Source organism: Pseudochaenichthys georgianus, chromosome 3 (assembly GCF_902827115.2).
Source record: "Pseudochaenichthys georgianus chromosome 3, fPseGeo1.2, whole genome shotgun sequence".
Classification (NCBI taxonomy): Eukaryota; Metazoa; Chordata; class Actinopteri; order Perciformes; family Channichthyidae; genus Pseudochaenichthys; species Pseudochaenichthys georgianus.
In genome coordinates this window covers 33,517,858-33,530,539 of record NC_047505.1, presented here as the reverse complement: position 1 = coordinate 33,530,539, position 12,682 = coordinate 33,517,858, and the positions used below count along the sequence as shown (strand labels likewise).

The window sequence follows — 12,682 nt, the reverse complement described above, 5'->3', positions numbered from 1 at the left end:
AAGTCTTCGACTCTTCTGAAGAAGAAGAACACAAAGACAACAACAAGGATCTATTTGGACATGGGCAAGTGTAAATATTACAGTAATAGTGTACTGGCAATGTGTGGGGAATACCGCGAAAATGAACAATAGGTTTATTGATATATATTTTTTAATCGATAGTCATGAACTTTTTCTTGGGACAAAATAGACTCCATTAGCAAGCGTTTACTCTGTGTTAACGTTATTTTGGTGTGTAAAAGTGAGATTACATGTGTAGATGATTAAATTAATCATTTATTCGTCCCACAACGGAGATATTTACAGTGACATGTTTTTGCCATCGATTATTTTATCATACTGTTCTGTACAGATGAGACTTGGTCATAGATTTATTTATGTGTGCCTGTTATTATTTTACCGTCCTGTACAGATGAGACTTTGTAATCAGATGTAGCCTATGTATATGTGTGTCTGTGATTTTATACTGAATGTAAAGTAACTGGAAGTGTGTGTGTGTGTGTGTGTGTGTGTGTGTGTGTGTGTGTGTGTGTGTGTGTGTGTGTGTGTGTGTGTGTGTGTGTGTGAGAGAGAGAGAGAGAGAGAGAGAGTGTGAAAGATCGAGAGAGACTCCTTCTGCAACCTCCTAATCTTTCTTTTTATGTGTGCATTGTTATTTGTGCTTGAGCAACATTTTACTTGAACTTTATTTCAATGAAATTAGTTGTAATTATTGTCCTACATTTTTATTTGTTTTACAGAGATATTTCACAGCTGTCTGGGCCTAGTGGCCCACAGGCGGCGTTTATCCAGCAGCCACAACATCCATCTGTGCCGGCCCCCAGGTCAAGATATACTGTTGCTCAAGGGCCTTCACCAGAGCCATCACCACCAAGGACCAGCAGACCAGCATCACTACAGCTGCCTCCACCTCCATCTGCGGCTGCCACCAGGTCAAGATACACCTCAGCACAAAGGCTCCACCACAGCCATCACCTTCAACCCAGCCAGCAAGGAGGTCTCGTGGAGGTCTCGTCTATTAGCACTTGTACACCCCACCTACACAGCAGCCCATGCACCATCACCCCCACCTACACAGCAGCCAGACCCACTGTCTTGGAAGACAGGCAAAGACCTTGACACTGTCTTGAAATGTATAATGAATAGTTGGTTGAAAGTTCTGATGTTCAATTTTGTAAATAGTGAAATTTTCCAGTTTCTTATATTTATATAAATAGTTGGTTGAAAAAAACATATTTATAATAAATTGTTGGTTGAAAAAAAAGGTTGAATGCTCAATCACATGAACCTTGGTATGTAATATGAGGTCATTATTCAGTCCTAATGTATCTCAGTCCCTGCTGTGGTGAAAGTAGAGTGATAAACACCTGTTTTACTCAAAATTCGAATTAATCTTTTTTCATTTTAGACATGAATTACACATTTATATACAGTGTAATTCAAATATTTCACTGCTTTTGTGATCCTAAGACTTTGGTAACCAAATCTAAAACACCAAAACAATTCGATCGCATGACTAAATGTGTGTTTTCACAAGAGTTTTGAAGATTTTCCGAAAATCGGATGTAACATTTTAAGCTACTTATCTCATCAAACAGTGCTCTAAGGTGAGTAATTTGCATATATAGCAATACCAGAGATTGTCCTGAACATTTTGATATTTAACACATGGGGTGCCATGTTAGAAGAAATACATTTAAAGAGGGGATTTAAGAAAACATCAAAAATTCGAGAAAATAGTATACCCTTAGACTCCAGAGAGTTAAAGCAGAGTAATTATAATTAGAGGTGTATTGATTCTGACATTGGGACCTAAACCTGTGTCAAAATAGAGCCCTTCATGCCCCAAAGCATTATAAATAAATGGCCCGCTGGCCCGGAGGCACTATTTAGACACCCCGGGCCAGCATAACTTACTTTCCACGTGCCCGCTCGGGACACTAAACATATTGCTTTACACAAACATTTCCTGTGGTATTGGTATTTTGACAAGCAATTCTGATAAATTATTTTGTTTATTAACACTACAACATAGCGTTTCGTCAGGCGGTTATCGCCGTTTGCTGCGGAGTAGCGCAGCGCGAGCAGGCTCCCGCCCTCGCCACCTCACCATTCGCCAAAATGCCCGGCCAAGCGCCGGGCAAAAAACTATCTTAAAATAAAAGAAAGTCACCGGAGGAGTTAAGGAGGAGAAGACGACAGCCTCCACGTGGCCTCCTCTGCAAGTAACAAGAAATGGTGCAAGACCAACTTGTGAAACTAATGTCGTCGAGCTGGCAGGCTTAGGACCGGCGGACGGGCAATCATCCCGACCGTCGAAAACCGAGGCCTGTCAGTGCTTCAACTCAATGTCGAGGGCCTAACAACCGCCAAACTCGAAGTCCTGCGTCACCTGGCTGATTCCAATGGGGCAGCGGTTCTGCTCCTGCAGGAGACACACTGCACATCAGACAACATCCTCAAGATCCCTGGGTTCCATCTCGCTGGGTCCATCTACAGCAAGCAACACGGTGTAGCAACGTTCGTCCGGACTGAAATAAGCTGGTCAGCCAGTAGCCAATCCCCACCAGGCTCTAACATCGAGTGGCTGGTTACAAAAATCCAGGAAACATCAGTCGTCAACGTATATAAGCCCCCACCATCAGAGCTGTCCACGACGTCACTCCCATCAATAACTGCACCCGCCATCTATGCAGGTGACTTCAACTGTCAGCACACAGACTGGGGTTACAACTACACAACACCTAATGGAGTGGCGCTGAGTGAATGGGCCTCCAACACTGATGCACTGCTGCTGTATGACCCCAAGGAGCCTCCAACCTTCTTCTCTGCACGCTGGAACACCTCCACCAACCCAGACCTAGCCTTCGCCACATGCCACAGTAACGACCCGATACCGGTGAGACGCGTCCTGGACAGGTTTCCCCGCTCACATCACCGACCATCCATCATTAAAGTCCCATCACTGGTGGAACCGGTACCAGGGAAACCCGTCAAGCGATGGAACTTCCGAAAGGCCAACTGGGAGTCGTATGCTGAGGAGACTGAAAGAATGTCAGCTGGCCTGCCAGACCCAGGCACAGCCGACCTGGATACGGCCTATGCAGCCTATTGCCAGGTCCTCCTGGGTGCGGCAAAGAAGTCCATCCCACGTGGCTATAACAGGAATTACATCCCGGGTTGGGACGAGGAATGCAGCCACCTTCTGTGTGGCCACCAGAGGGCTAGCTCCAGAGAAGAGGTGGATGTGACTGCAGCAGCACTGCTCAAGAAGCTAGATATCACCCGCAGGGCCAGATGGACAGAGGTCGTTGAATCAATCGACTTCACCCATTCTAGTCGCAAGGCGTGGCAGACCATCAACCAGCTCACAGGCAGAAATACAACACCCCACAGCTGCCCAGTCACAGCAAACGCCATCGCATCCCAGCTCCTGAAGAACGGCCGCTTCCCGGATGCTGACAAAGCCTTTGCCCGACTGACATCGCGTGAGGTGTCTTGCATCTCGGGAGCGGCCAGTGTCGATTCCAACCTCTCGGGAGAATTCACAGCAGAGGAACTCAGTGAGGCCATGAGCAAGCTCAAGCCAGGCAAATCCCCTGGCCGTGACAACATCCACCCGGAGTTCGTCATCCACCAGAGCACAACAACATCTGGCTGGCTCTGTGCTTTCTACACATCATGCTACCAGAGATTAAAGCTCCCAAAGACTTGGCGCCGTGCCTCTGTCATAGCTCTGCCAAAGCCAAATAAATCTGCAGAAGACCCCAAGTCATACAGACCAATCTCGTTGCTCTGTGTCCCATTTAAGATCTTGGAGAGGATGATCCATAGCCGCATCGAGCCAGTGGTGGACTCCCAGCTCCCACGGGAACAAGCTGGTTTCCGTCGTGGAAGATCAATAGCAGACCAGGTAACACTACTCTGCCAGGACATCGAGGACAGCTTCCAGGCCAATGAGAAAGCTGGGGTAGTGTATTTGGATCTGACTGCTGCATATGACACTGTGTGGCTCCGGGGACTCCGGGGACTCCACCTGAAGCTGCTGAGGACAATACCGGACCGCCACATGGTGAAGTTCATCATGGAGACACTTTCCAACCGTAGCTTTATCCTCCAGACCAGCAGTGGCCAGTGCAGTAGGCTCAGAAGACTGAAGAACGGGGTACCGCAGGGGTCTGTTCTCTCGCCGATGCTGTTCAATATTTACATCCACGACCTACCTGATACAACATCCAGAAAGTATGGCTACGCAGACGATCTTGCCATCATGCTGAGCCGACCAACGTGGAAGGCGATGGAAGAGGGTCTTAACGAAGACATGGGCACACTAGTAGCATACCTCCGAAGGTGGCGCCTACAGCTCAGCGTCGGGAAAACAGTCACAGCGGCATACCACCTTAGCACCAGAGAAGCCAGGAGGGAACTTGAGGTGCGCGTCGACAACAAATGTCTGGAGGTCCAGCAAGCCCCGAAGTATCTTGGAGTGCGTCTGGATCGGACATTGTCCTTTAAAAAACACCTGGAAGAAGTCAAGGCCAAGGTGACAAACCTCAGTCGCGCTGATCCGCCGCCTCGCTGGAACAACCTGGGGAGCCTCCGCTAAGACACTGCGAATATCCACTCAAGCCCTGGTCTTCTCTGTAGCGGAATACTGCGCCCCAGTCTGGAGCAGAAGCCCTCATGCGAAAAAGGTCGACGTGGCTATCAATACCTCCCTCAGAATAATAACTGGATGCTTAAAGCCTACCCCTGTGTCCCTCTTGCCAGTCCTCCCGGGAATAGCACCTGCCGGCCTCCGACGGGAGGCTGCCACCCTCGCCCTGGCCAGGAAGGCACAAAAGTATGACTGGCACATCCTGCACCACACCACAATAACTCCAGCACCTCCAAACAGACTCAAGTCCCGCCACCCCTACAACATAGCAGCTCAAGAGATGCTCAACTCCACCTCTGAGGACATCTCCAGAGATGCATGGTTGGCAGCAGCTTGGAAGCAGGAGTGGGTGTCAGCCGGGCCCTCCCGAATCCACCGTTAGATCTGGGACCCAGGAGATGGCACCATTGGAGGAGACGACCTACCGCGCCGGCAGTGGACCACTCTGAACCGTCTACGAACTGGGGTCGGTCGCTTTAAAACCTTGATGAAGACGTGGGGCTTGGCGGACAGTGCGGCATGCGAGTGCGGTGACCCTGAGCAGACCGCTGTCCATATAATCACCATCTGCCCCTTATATAGACCACCCTCGGAAGCCAGCCTCTTTGACCTAGGACCAGCGATGCGGGCATGGCTACACGACACCGAGTTGGACATCTAACGTTATACGAAAGAAGAAGGAGGAGTTAAAGGAGTGACAGCCACACTGGCTTGATCGATGGAGTTGGCTTCAATATGATGATATAAACAAGGTCTTTTGTCGGCTCTGTACATCAATCCCGACCTATGCTGACAAGTAAGTGAAGAGTAGAAAATATCAAAGGTATATTCGCTATAGGGAAATGTCCCAGCAGTTTAGGATAATGAAGGTTCTAATCTAGGCTATTACATATTTCTAACTCCTGATAATGACAGGAAGGCAGAAAGCACATTATACAAATAATAATACTCATAATAATGATAATAGCAGATATTCTTTTTTTAACAATGACCACAATATAATTATTTTAATAAACCAAATATTAACAATTGAGGAAAATGAGAAATAACTGATGATTCAAATGTTGTAGTACATGTAGTAATGTAGTTTGTGCATAAATTACTAATGCAACAAATGTGTTCATTTTCTTCATTATTAGTCGATTTTTTGGATGAATGCTCTTGGGCCAGTGGTTACAATGGTGGGGCCAGTGATAATGAACTGGGCCAGTGGAATTTTACCCTTAATGTCTACCCCTGCCAAAAGGTAGTCGTTCTACAAACTGGACTTCTCTTGATTCCTGCTAAAACAGGACTGAAGTTCAATTTGTGTGAAATGTCATAACTAGCATATGAATTCCTGACTGATTGCCGAAAACATGTTTCGTGAGATCACAGTCACCAAATGCTTATCAGTTTTCCTTGAGTTGTAGTGGTTGTTTGCCCCAAATTGGAAGTAATTACCTCCAGCCGTCCCTGAAAAAGGACAATGTGACAGAAGGACAACCTGAAGACAAAATACCTCAGTGCAAATTTTTCAAATTAACCCCCGCCCGCAAACACACAAAAAGCTGAGGTCTGAAAAGGAACGTTACATTCCTACTAGTAAAGACAGTTTAACAGTTTGACAGTTCTCCTAACTTAAGAGCAGTCAAATAAATAACATGTCTGTGGCTGGTGATGGTATTGACGGAGAGGAGACCCACCTGAAGAGCCAGGGAGCGCCCACGCCTCAGGAAGGAGGTGAAGGAATACATCACCAAGGAGACCACCAATAGCAAAGCTCAACAGCTGTTTCAGCTTCCGACCACCAGCTGAGAAAACACATTAGAAAAAAGGTAGCAATTAGGCTACATGATGCTTTTAATAAAAACATAACAATAACTTTATTTACAGCTTCACAGTTTCTTTCTCCTCCATTTAGAAGGCAGCTTTTCTACACATCATTTTTTTTTTTTTTTTTTAAACACGGTTTTTTTCTGCTTTAGGATTTTCCTCAGTAATGACTAACCTCCGGTCAGGACTGCACTTCAAACCCACCAGCCTAAAATAAATCATGAAAATGAATGCCACATTCTTGTGGGTGGGGCCACTCAAGAGGCCACAGGCTGACCTATACTAACAGAGGCCTGGTTATTGAAATCTTGTAAAGGTTTTCATTGATGTCAAAGGAAGAAACTCACAAACTTTGGTGGTTGACTACTAGAGGTCTCATCTAGTGCTGCTAGCAGGTAACCATTTTATTTGTCTCCACTGTGTATTTTTCCATTCAAGTTAGTTGATGTTGAACTGGATTACCTTCAAACTGACAGCTGGAGAATATTACTATTAAGTACAAAAATCATGTCTTGCTACTGATTTTTTTATTTAATTGGAAGAAACGTTTACTGTAAATGTACCTAACTTACCGTTTTAAAGTCTTTTATATACTTCAATATAAGGACATGGTTATGCTTATGTACTTGGAGTGCCGATTTCATATGATCTTTAAAAATGTACACCATCTACAATTGTATACCATCAAGAGAGTGGATCTGGTTCAAGACTGGCTGACAAAGACCAAGAACAACTTCTTGTTGATGCCACTGAGGTTAATTCCACTTGTTAAATGGTGTAGAGGGCAAATATTTACAATCGAGCCACTAAAGAGCTGGCATTTGACGTAGGCGCAAAACAATTTCTCTCTTTAACTGCAGATATTTGAACCTTGAACTCTTCTGCTTTCACCACTGCAGTCTTCTCTAAGTTTGAGAGGTGTTTAACAGATGCATGGCGTTATCTGTGTTCATTTGACATGCATATATTGAAATACTAAACCTAGTATATCATTATCATTATTGAATTAGGCAAAAATATTGATAGTATTATATGTTTACCTGCTGCCATCTCTTACCTTCTGATTTGAGGGCTGCTCCAGCTTCAATGGGAATCACCAGAAGAGGTAAAATCCCAGTGAGGCCGACAGCAACGGAGCCCACGAGGGACAGGAGCCAGACATGAGCCTGTTCGCTGGATAAGAAGTTCGATATTTCACGGTAGCCTGGGAGTCCGTCTGTCAGGCCGAGGCCCGGTCCAGCAGCCGAGGCTGTGGCCTGAGCCATAGCTGTTTGTGTCATCTTGTGGCTACTTAAGGCCCCCCTGGAGGTCAGCACCAGCAGGGTGACTGGGATAAACAGAGCAGCTACAGCCCAGCTGGGCTTCTTACAGCTTCCACCTTTCATCAGTCCCACAGTCCAGAAAGCACTTGCAACGAGTAATGCTTCAAGAGGACAAACACAGAGGTGACACGTTGAGACAAACAGGCATCTTCTGCAATTTATCTAACATCCACGAACATTGTAAATAGCCATTTTATTAAGGCACTCACAATTATGTTCAATACTCGATACATTTCGTGTGTGGTTTGGTAAATTAAGTCTGAAGAAAGTCCTGTCACAGTATCCTAGAGCCAAGGTGGTCTTCAAATAGCTTGTTTACTATGCCTGACTAAACCAAAATCATCCCAATCAAAAAGCTGGAATCAGCTCACTTGCACTGTTGCCAAACAAATGTTCTGTAATTTTTAACCAGATGTAAATTGTTGTCAATCTGACCAGCTGGGCCATGCTGTGATAAAAGTCAAATTGTGCCAGGAAAAGAAAAGTCCAGAAATACCAGACTGCTTCCCTTTGGCAGCTGCCTGTGGAAATCCTGGCCATGCCTCACTCATAGGTACCGTTACAGGGAAAAGTTTAAGCTGCAAACTATTTGCAAACAAGTATTAATATGAAGCAGAAAGGTATCAACAGTAACAGCATATGTTTATAAGTGTTTTAAAATCATCTGCTGCTCATCATGCTCCTATGTGCGGAGTTAGCAGCACCGACTCGACCATAAGACAGTCAACACGTTACATTTCCACAATATGAACTAAACAGTACAAGAAAACACCACACAGCTAAACCCACCAACAACTCGTGAAGTAAACATTGCATTGGAAACTTTTGAGAGCGACTTAGTGAGTTAGCTCCGTGGATAAAAGTTAGCAGGCTAGCGTTAGCCTGTAAACACTGAGACCTGCTGCACACATTAGCTGCGACAGACGCAATCTCTGCAAAACAACACTATCTCTTGTAACATCAGTTTGAGTAAGTTAGTGATAACAGTACGGGCCGAAAGAGGCATCAAAAAACGACGTTACTGTGATATTTTCGGTTTTAAATACCTTGTGGTTTCTGCGGTCTGTGCTCCAGTGTGTCCCTGCCATCCAGGCCGGTGTGATGAAGGCTGACTGCAGAGCAGGATCCGCAAGCTGCAGGAGTCACCACGGCTCTCCAAAACAGCCACGTGTCAGGATCCTGGAAGGGAAAACACCATAAACAGGAGAGGAGACTCAGGACATGGATCCCGCCCCACTCAACATTTCAGGAAGTAACTTTATTTTTTGCCCCAAGGACACTAATTCATTTTCCACACCCAGGAGCAGAATTCAGGAGCAGACGTGTTGTAAAAACTTAAGATGATTGAACCCCATGAACTCATCTGGCAGTTTTCAGGCCTAAAGGCTACATTAGCTGGCAAGAAAGTATTTGATGTTCACATTTAACACACAGTCACAGAATCCAATACATTGAATCTGAAATCACAGCATTTAACCAAACCAAAACAGTGCTATAGTCAAGTCCTTTAGGAGATGTTCCAGATGTGTGAAGGATTCAACATAGGCACCCCATATTATTTTAGTATTAACAAAGTAGCCTAACATAGATTAACCTTTCACTACAGCTTTTTTCTTATAATTTTCCACAGGTAGGCCTACAGCCTACATGGACAGTGACGGACAACAGCGCTTTGCTCAGATGGGGCCCTTGAGAACATCATTGATGGTAGGCCTGCACCAATACACTCCCCATGGTAGCTTGTGTACCACAGAAGCTGTTTTGAGACCTTTGATGGTTGTTTATATGTCTGTCTGTAGACATATTTGTTCAGCGCCAGTGTCACAACTGTGCAACATGCAGTCCTATATATTTGGAGTTTTGCCAGGATTTTATTTAATTGATTCTGTCCTTTAAAATGAACAGTTTAAAAAATATATATAAAATAACAGCCTCAAAGAAATTAATGTTTCAGTAGTTTACTGCCACCCTACATGAGCCCACACTCAAAGAACTGAAGAACATGACTAGGCTATTCAACACAAATTGACTCTCTTTTATACTTCATCACACACCTCATATTTAATATCCTAAATCTTCAGATTTTGGATCATTTCTAATTAAGACATTTATTAATAATTTCTGGTAAAATCCAGCCTGTGGGTTTGGATATAATTTGAAGAGAGTCCGATTGTTACAATGTTTGTTTCTGAACCCAAGCTAACAAACAATGTATAACCCTGGAACTAAACCATTGAAGTTTCACAGTGCTTCATATTGAGAATGTGTTGCAGTAATGAGCTTTACATCTTAGTTTGTTTTAAGTAGACAAACAACAAGTAGCCTGGCAAAACAATATGAAGGTTTAACTGGTAAGACTCAGAGACACTCCATCCTCAGTCACAACAATGTTCTTTCTGGTATAAATATACACCCCATCAGTTGAAATTGATCAAATGGGGTTTATTAATAAACTGCACAAGCTACATGAGATGTGTGCAGTTCAGAAACCAGGCAGGGGTCCAACAGAGAAATTACAGACCCTGTGTGTATCAATAAGTGTGTTTCACACACAGCTCAGTCTCTGTCAGGAGGGGTAGTTATCTTGTAGCCTGCACATATCCAATACAATATACATGTACTTTTCACCCCTAACATATCTGACACCTGTAGTGTTGGTGTGCTAGTTACTTTGACTCAACATAAAACACATGATAACCTTATACGGGAAAATGCGTTGTTATCGAATAATCTTGTGGTTGGCACCCTTTGTGAGCCATTACAAACAAGAAGTGTCAAGTTTGAGCTCCTGGTAGTCTTTTACTAACTCAATTTGACTAAATCCTGAGCTGAATCAATTAAAATGTAAATGAACTTGCCCAAGCAGCTACAATAGTGACATGCTATTTACAAATACTGTACATGCATCAGTATTAATCTTACAATATGAGATCATGAATGAGATCATTTTGCTGTCACTACTTTTGTAATTTTTTGGAGTTTGTTGGATTTGAATGCAGAACTTTTACTTATTGTGGACCAGTTTGTTGCTAGATAGTTTAACCATCTCAAAAGCCTAAATATGTTCTTCTCTTTTAAAATAGTGAGTCATTGGAAGTATTTGATCTGTTTTGGGTTTAGCACCTGTCAGAGTTCACAGCAAGCATTTTGCTCATGTAGGGCCCTACAGGTAGTCAACACTGCATCACAACCTCACCTCGAGAAGATTTACTGCTCTTAATAAACAGCGCTGGCCAGCAGGTGGTGCATGTGACAGGAGTTTACTGCATAATGATGGTATGACATGTGCCCCGACAACTGCCAAGAGACACATCTCGTTATATTATGACAGCAATAACACTCTCTCTGCTTTTAAGCTTGTTTTGCACTTAACACAACTCAACAGTCTCTTAAAGTAGAAATGCTTGTCTACCCTTGTTTCCCTTCCTTTTAATTTTAAAATACATTTAAAACAAAGCTTGTTAACTTATTTTATTACAGCTTGAAATGTTTCAAAGAGCTGAAACATGAATGATATTGGTCTACATGTTTAGGTATACTTGCAAATATAATGATAAATACAATAAAATAACTTAAGTGTACAGTATGATGATGAACAGTCTTAACTCCTGACTCTAACAACACATTGTCAGAGTCAGATGGACAACATGTTCTTTAGAGAAGTTGTTTTTAAGATATAACAAGTTTAACTGATCTTTAAGTTCTCTTTTTTTTTTAAATAGACTTGCTAACTGCGACTCTGAAAGGCGGACTTAGCAGAGTGAGATGTGAAGATAACAAAAAACATGATTAATATCCGCACTGAGTCATCCTTGTCTGACTTGAGCAATACATAAAGAAAGAGGAACTTGATTGTTTAGTGGGATCGAGGCCCGAAGCCTTATATGGTTGTATATAGGTAAATGTGTGTGTTGTTTGGTAATGAGATCTTAAAAACGTAAATGTTATAAGACAGAGTGAGACAGCAGATTAGACCTATTATTTTAGATTTGTACCTGCGGTCTGTAATATTTTCATTTTAAAAGTGGCTTTCCGTGCGTGTGTCACTGTGCGTGTGTGCGCGCATGTCCATCTGCCTTGTGATTCACCACTGTCTAATAATACCCAGAGCCTTGTCTGATAGTTGAATCTTGTGGAGTCCAGAGAAAATGAGGAATCAGGAATAAGAAGTGAGAGGGCTGGATGTCCCCTTGCACGCATGTCAAGCGACCGTTCCATGTCATTGTGAAACACATGACGGCCACCGAAACCACTGCTGACTGTTAGCCAGGAGGCACGGGTCCTCTGTGTGGACCGTCCACACACAGAACTGAAATATTTAGCATTATTTTCTCTCTTTTTTTTAGGATTTCATGAGAATCTTCTAGTGAATGCACTTGTCAAAAGCTCACTCCGTGGATCCAACTTTAGTCTTAATACATCAGTTTGGATGCTTGCTGGATTGCTTTTCAGGCTCCCTGATGATGTTGTGCCTGTTTTTAGCTCAAATCGTTCATAACAAAATTGCATTGCATGTCAACGTGACAATTTGTTTCTGTCTGCTGGTAATGTGTGGCTCACACTGTAATGAGGCCTGCAGGGGTGTCAATAGCCAATAAATGAAATGACACATGTATTTCTGTTTTGAATTGGATTACATTTGCATTCATATCTGAACTGTAATTCTGCTATGTCCATTGTTGACTGGCCAATGTTGAATGCATATACAGCAGATTTGATCAATTAATAGCATAAGATAAACTTAGCTTTCTTAAATGAAGTTTTTTTTGTATACATTTTTTTCTGAATAGTTGAATAAAACAACTTACAACATATGCATTTATCTTTAGAAACATACATTTCACTTAACTGTATTTGCACATTGTCAGGTTTTCTTTTGGTATAAACT

At 43.3% G+C, this 12,682-nt stretch overlaps 1 protein-coding gene and 1 long non-coding RNA gene across 2 annotated transcripts in view; one reads left to right on the top strand and one right to left on the bottom strand.

Moving 5' to 3' along the window:
* The window catches only part of slc39a13 (solute carrier family 39 member 13), a 25,103-nt gene extending 15,663 nt beyond the window's left edge, over window positions 1–9,440 (bottom strand). The window contains exons 1-4 of the mRNA XM_034110415.2: window positions 9,092–9,440; window positions 8,841–8,973; window positions 7,530–7,895; window positions 6,343–6,450 (exon numbers count right to left, since the gene is read on the bottom strand). Of these exons, the coding sequence (XP_033966306.1) occupies window positions 6,343–6,450; window positions 7,530–7,895; window positions 8,841–8,973; window positions 9,092–9,157 (673 nt within the window). The 5' untranslated portion in view covers window positions 9,158–9,440. The remainder of the gene's footprint in view (window positions 1–6,342; window positions 6,451–7,529; window positions 7,896–8,840; window positions 8,974–9,091) is intronic.
* On the top strand, window positions 8,971–12,682 carry LOC117466923 (uncharacterized). Its single transcript, XR_004554317.2, has 3 exons — window positions 8,971–9,046; window positions 9,425–9,501; window positions 12,141–12,682. It is a non-coding gene; the product is annotated as an uncharacterized lncRNA (long non-coding RNA).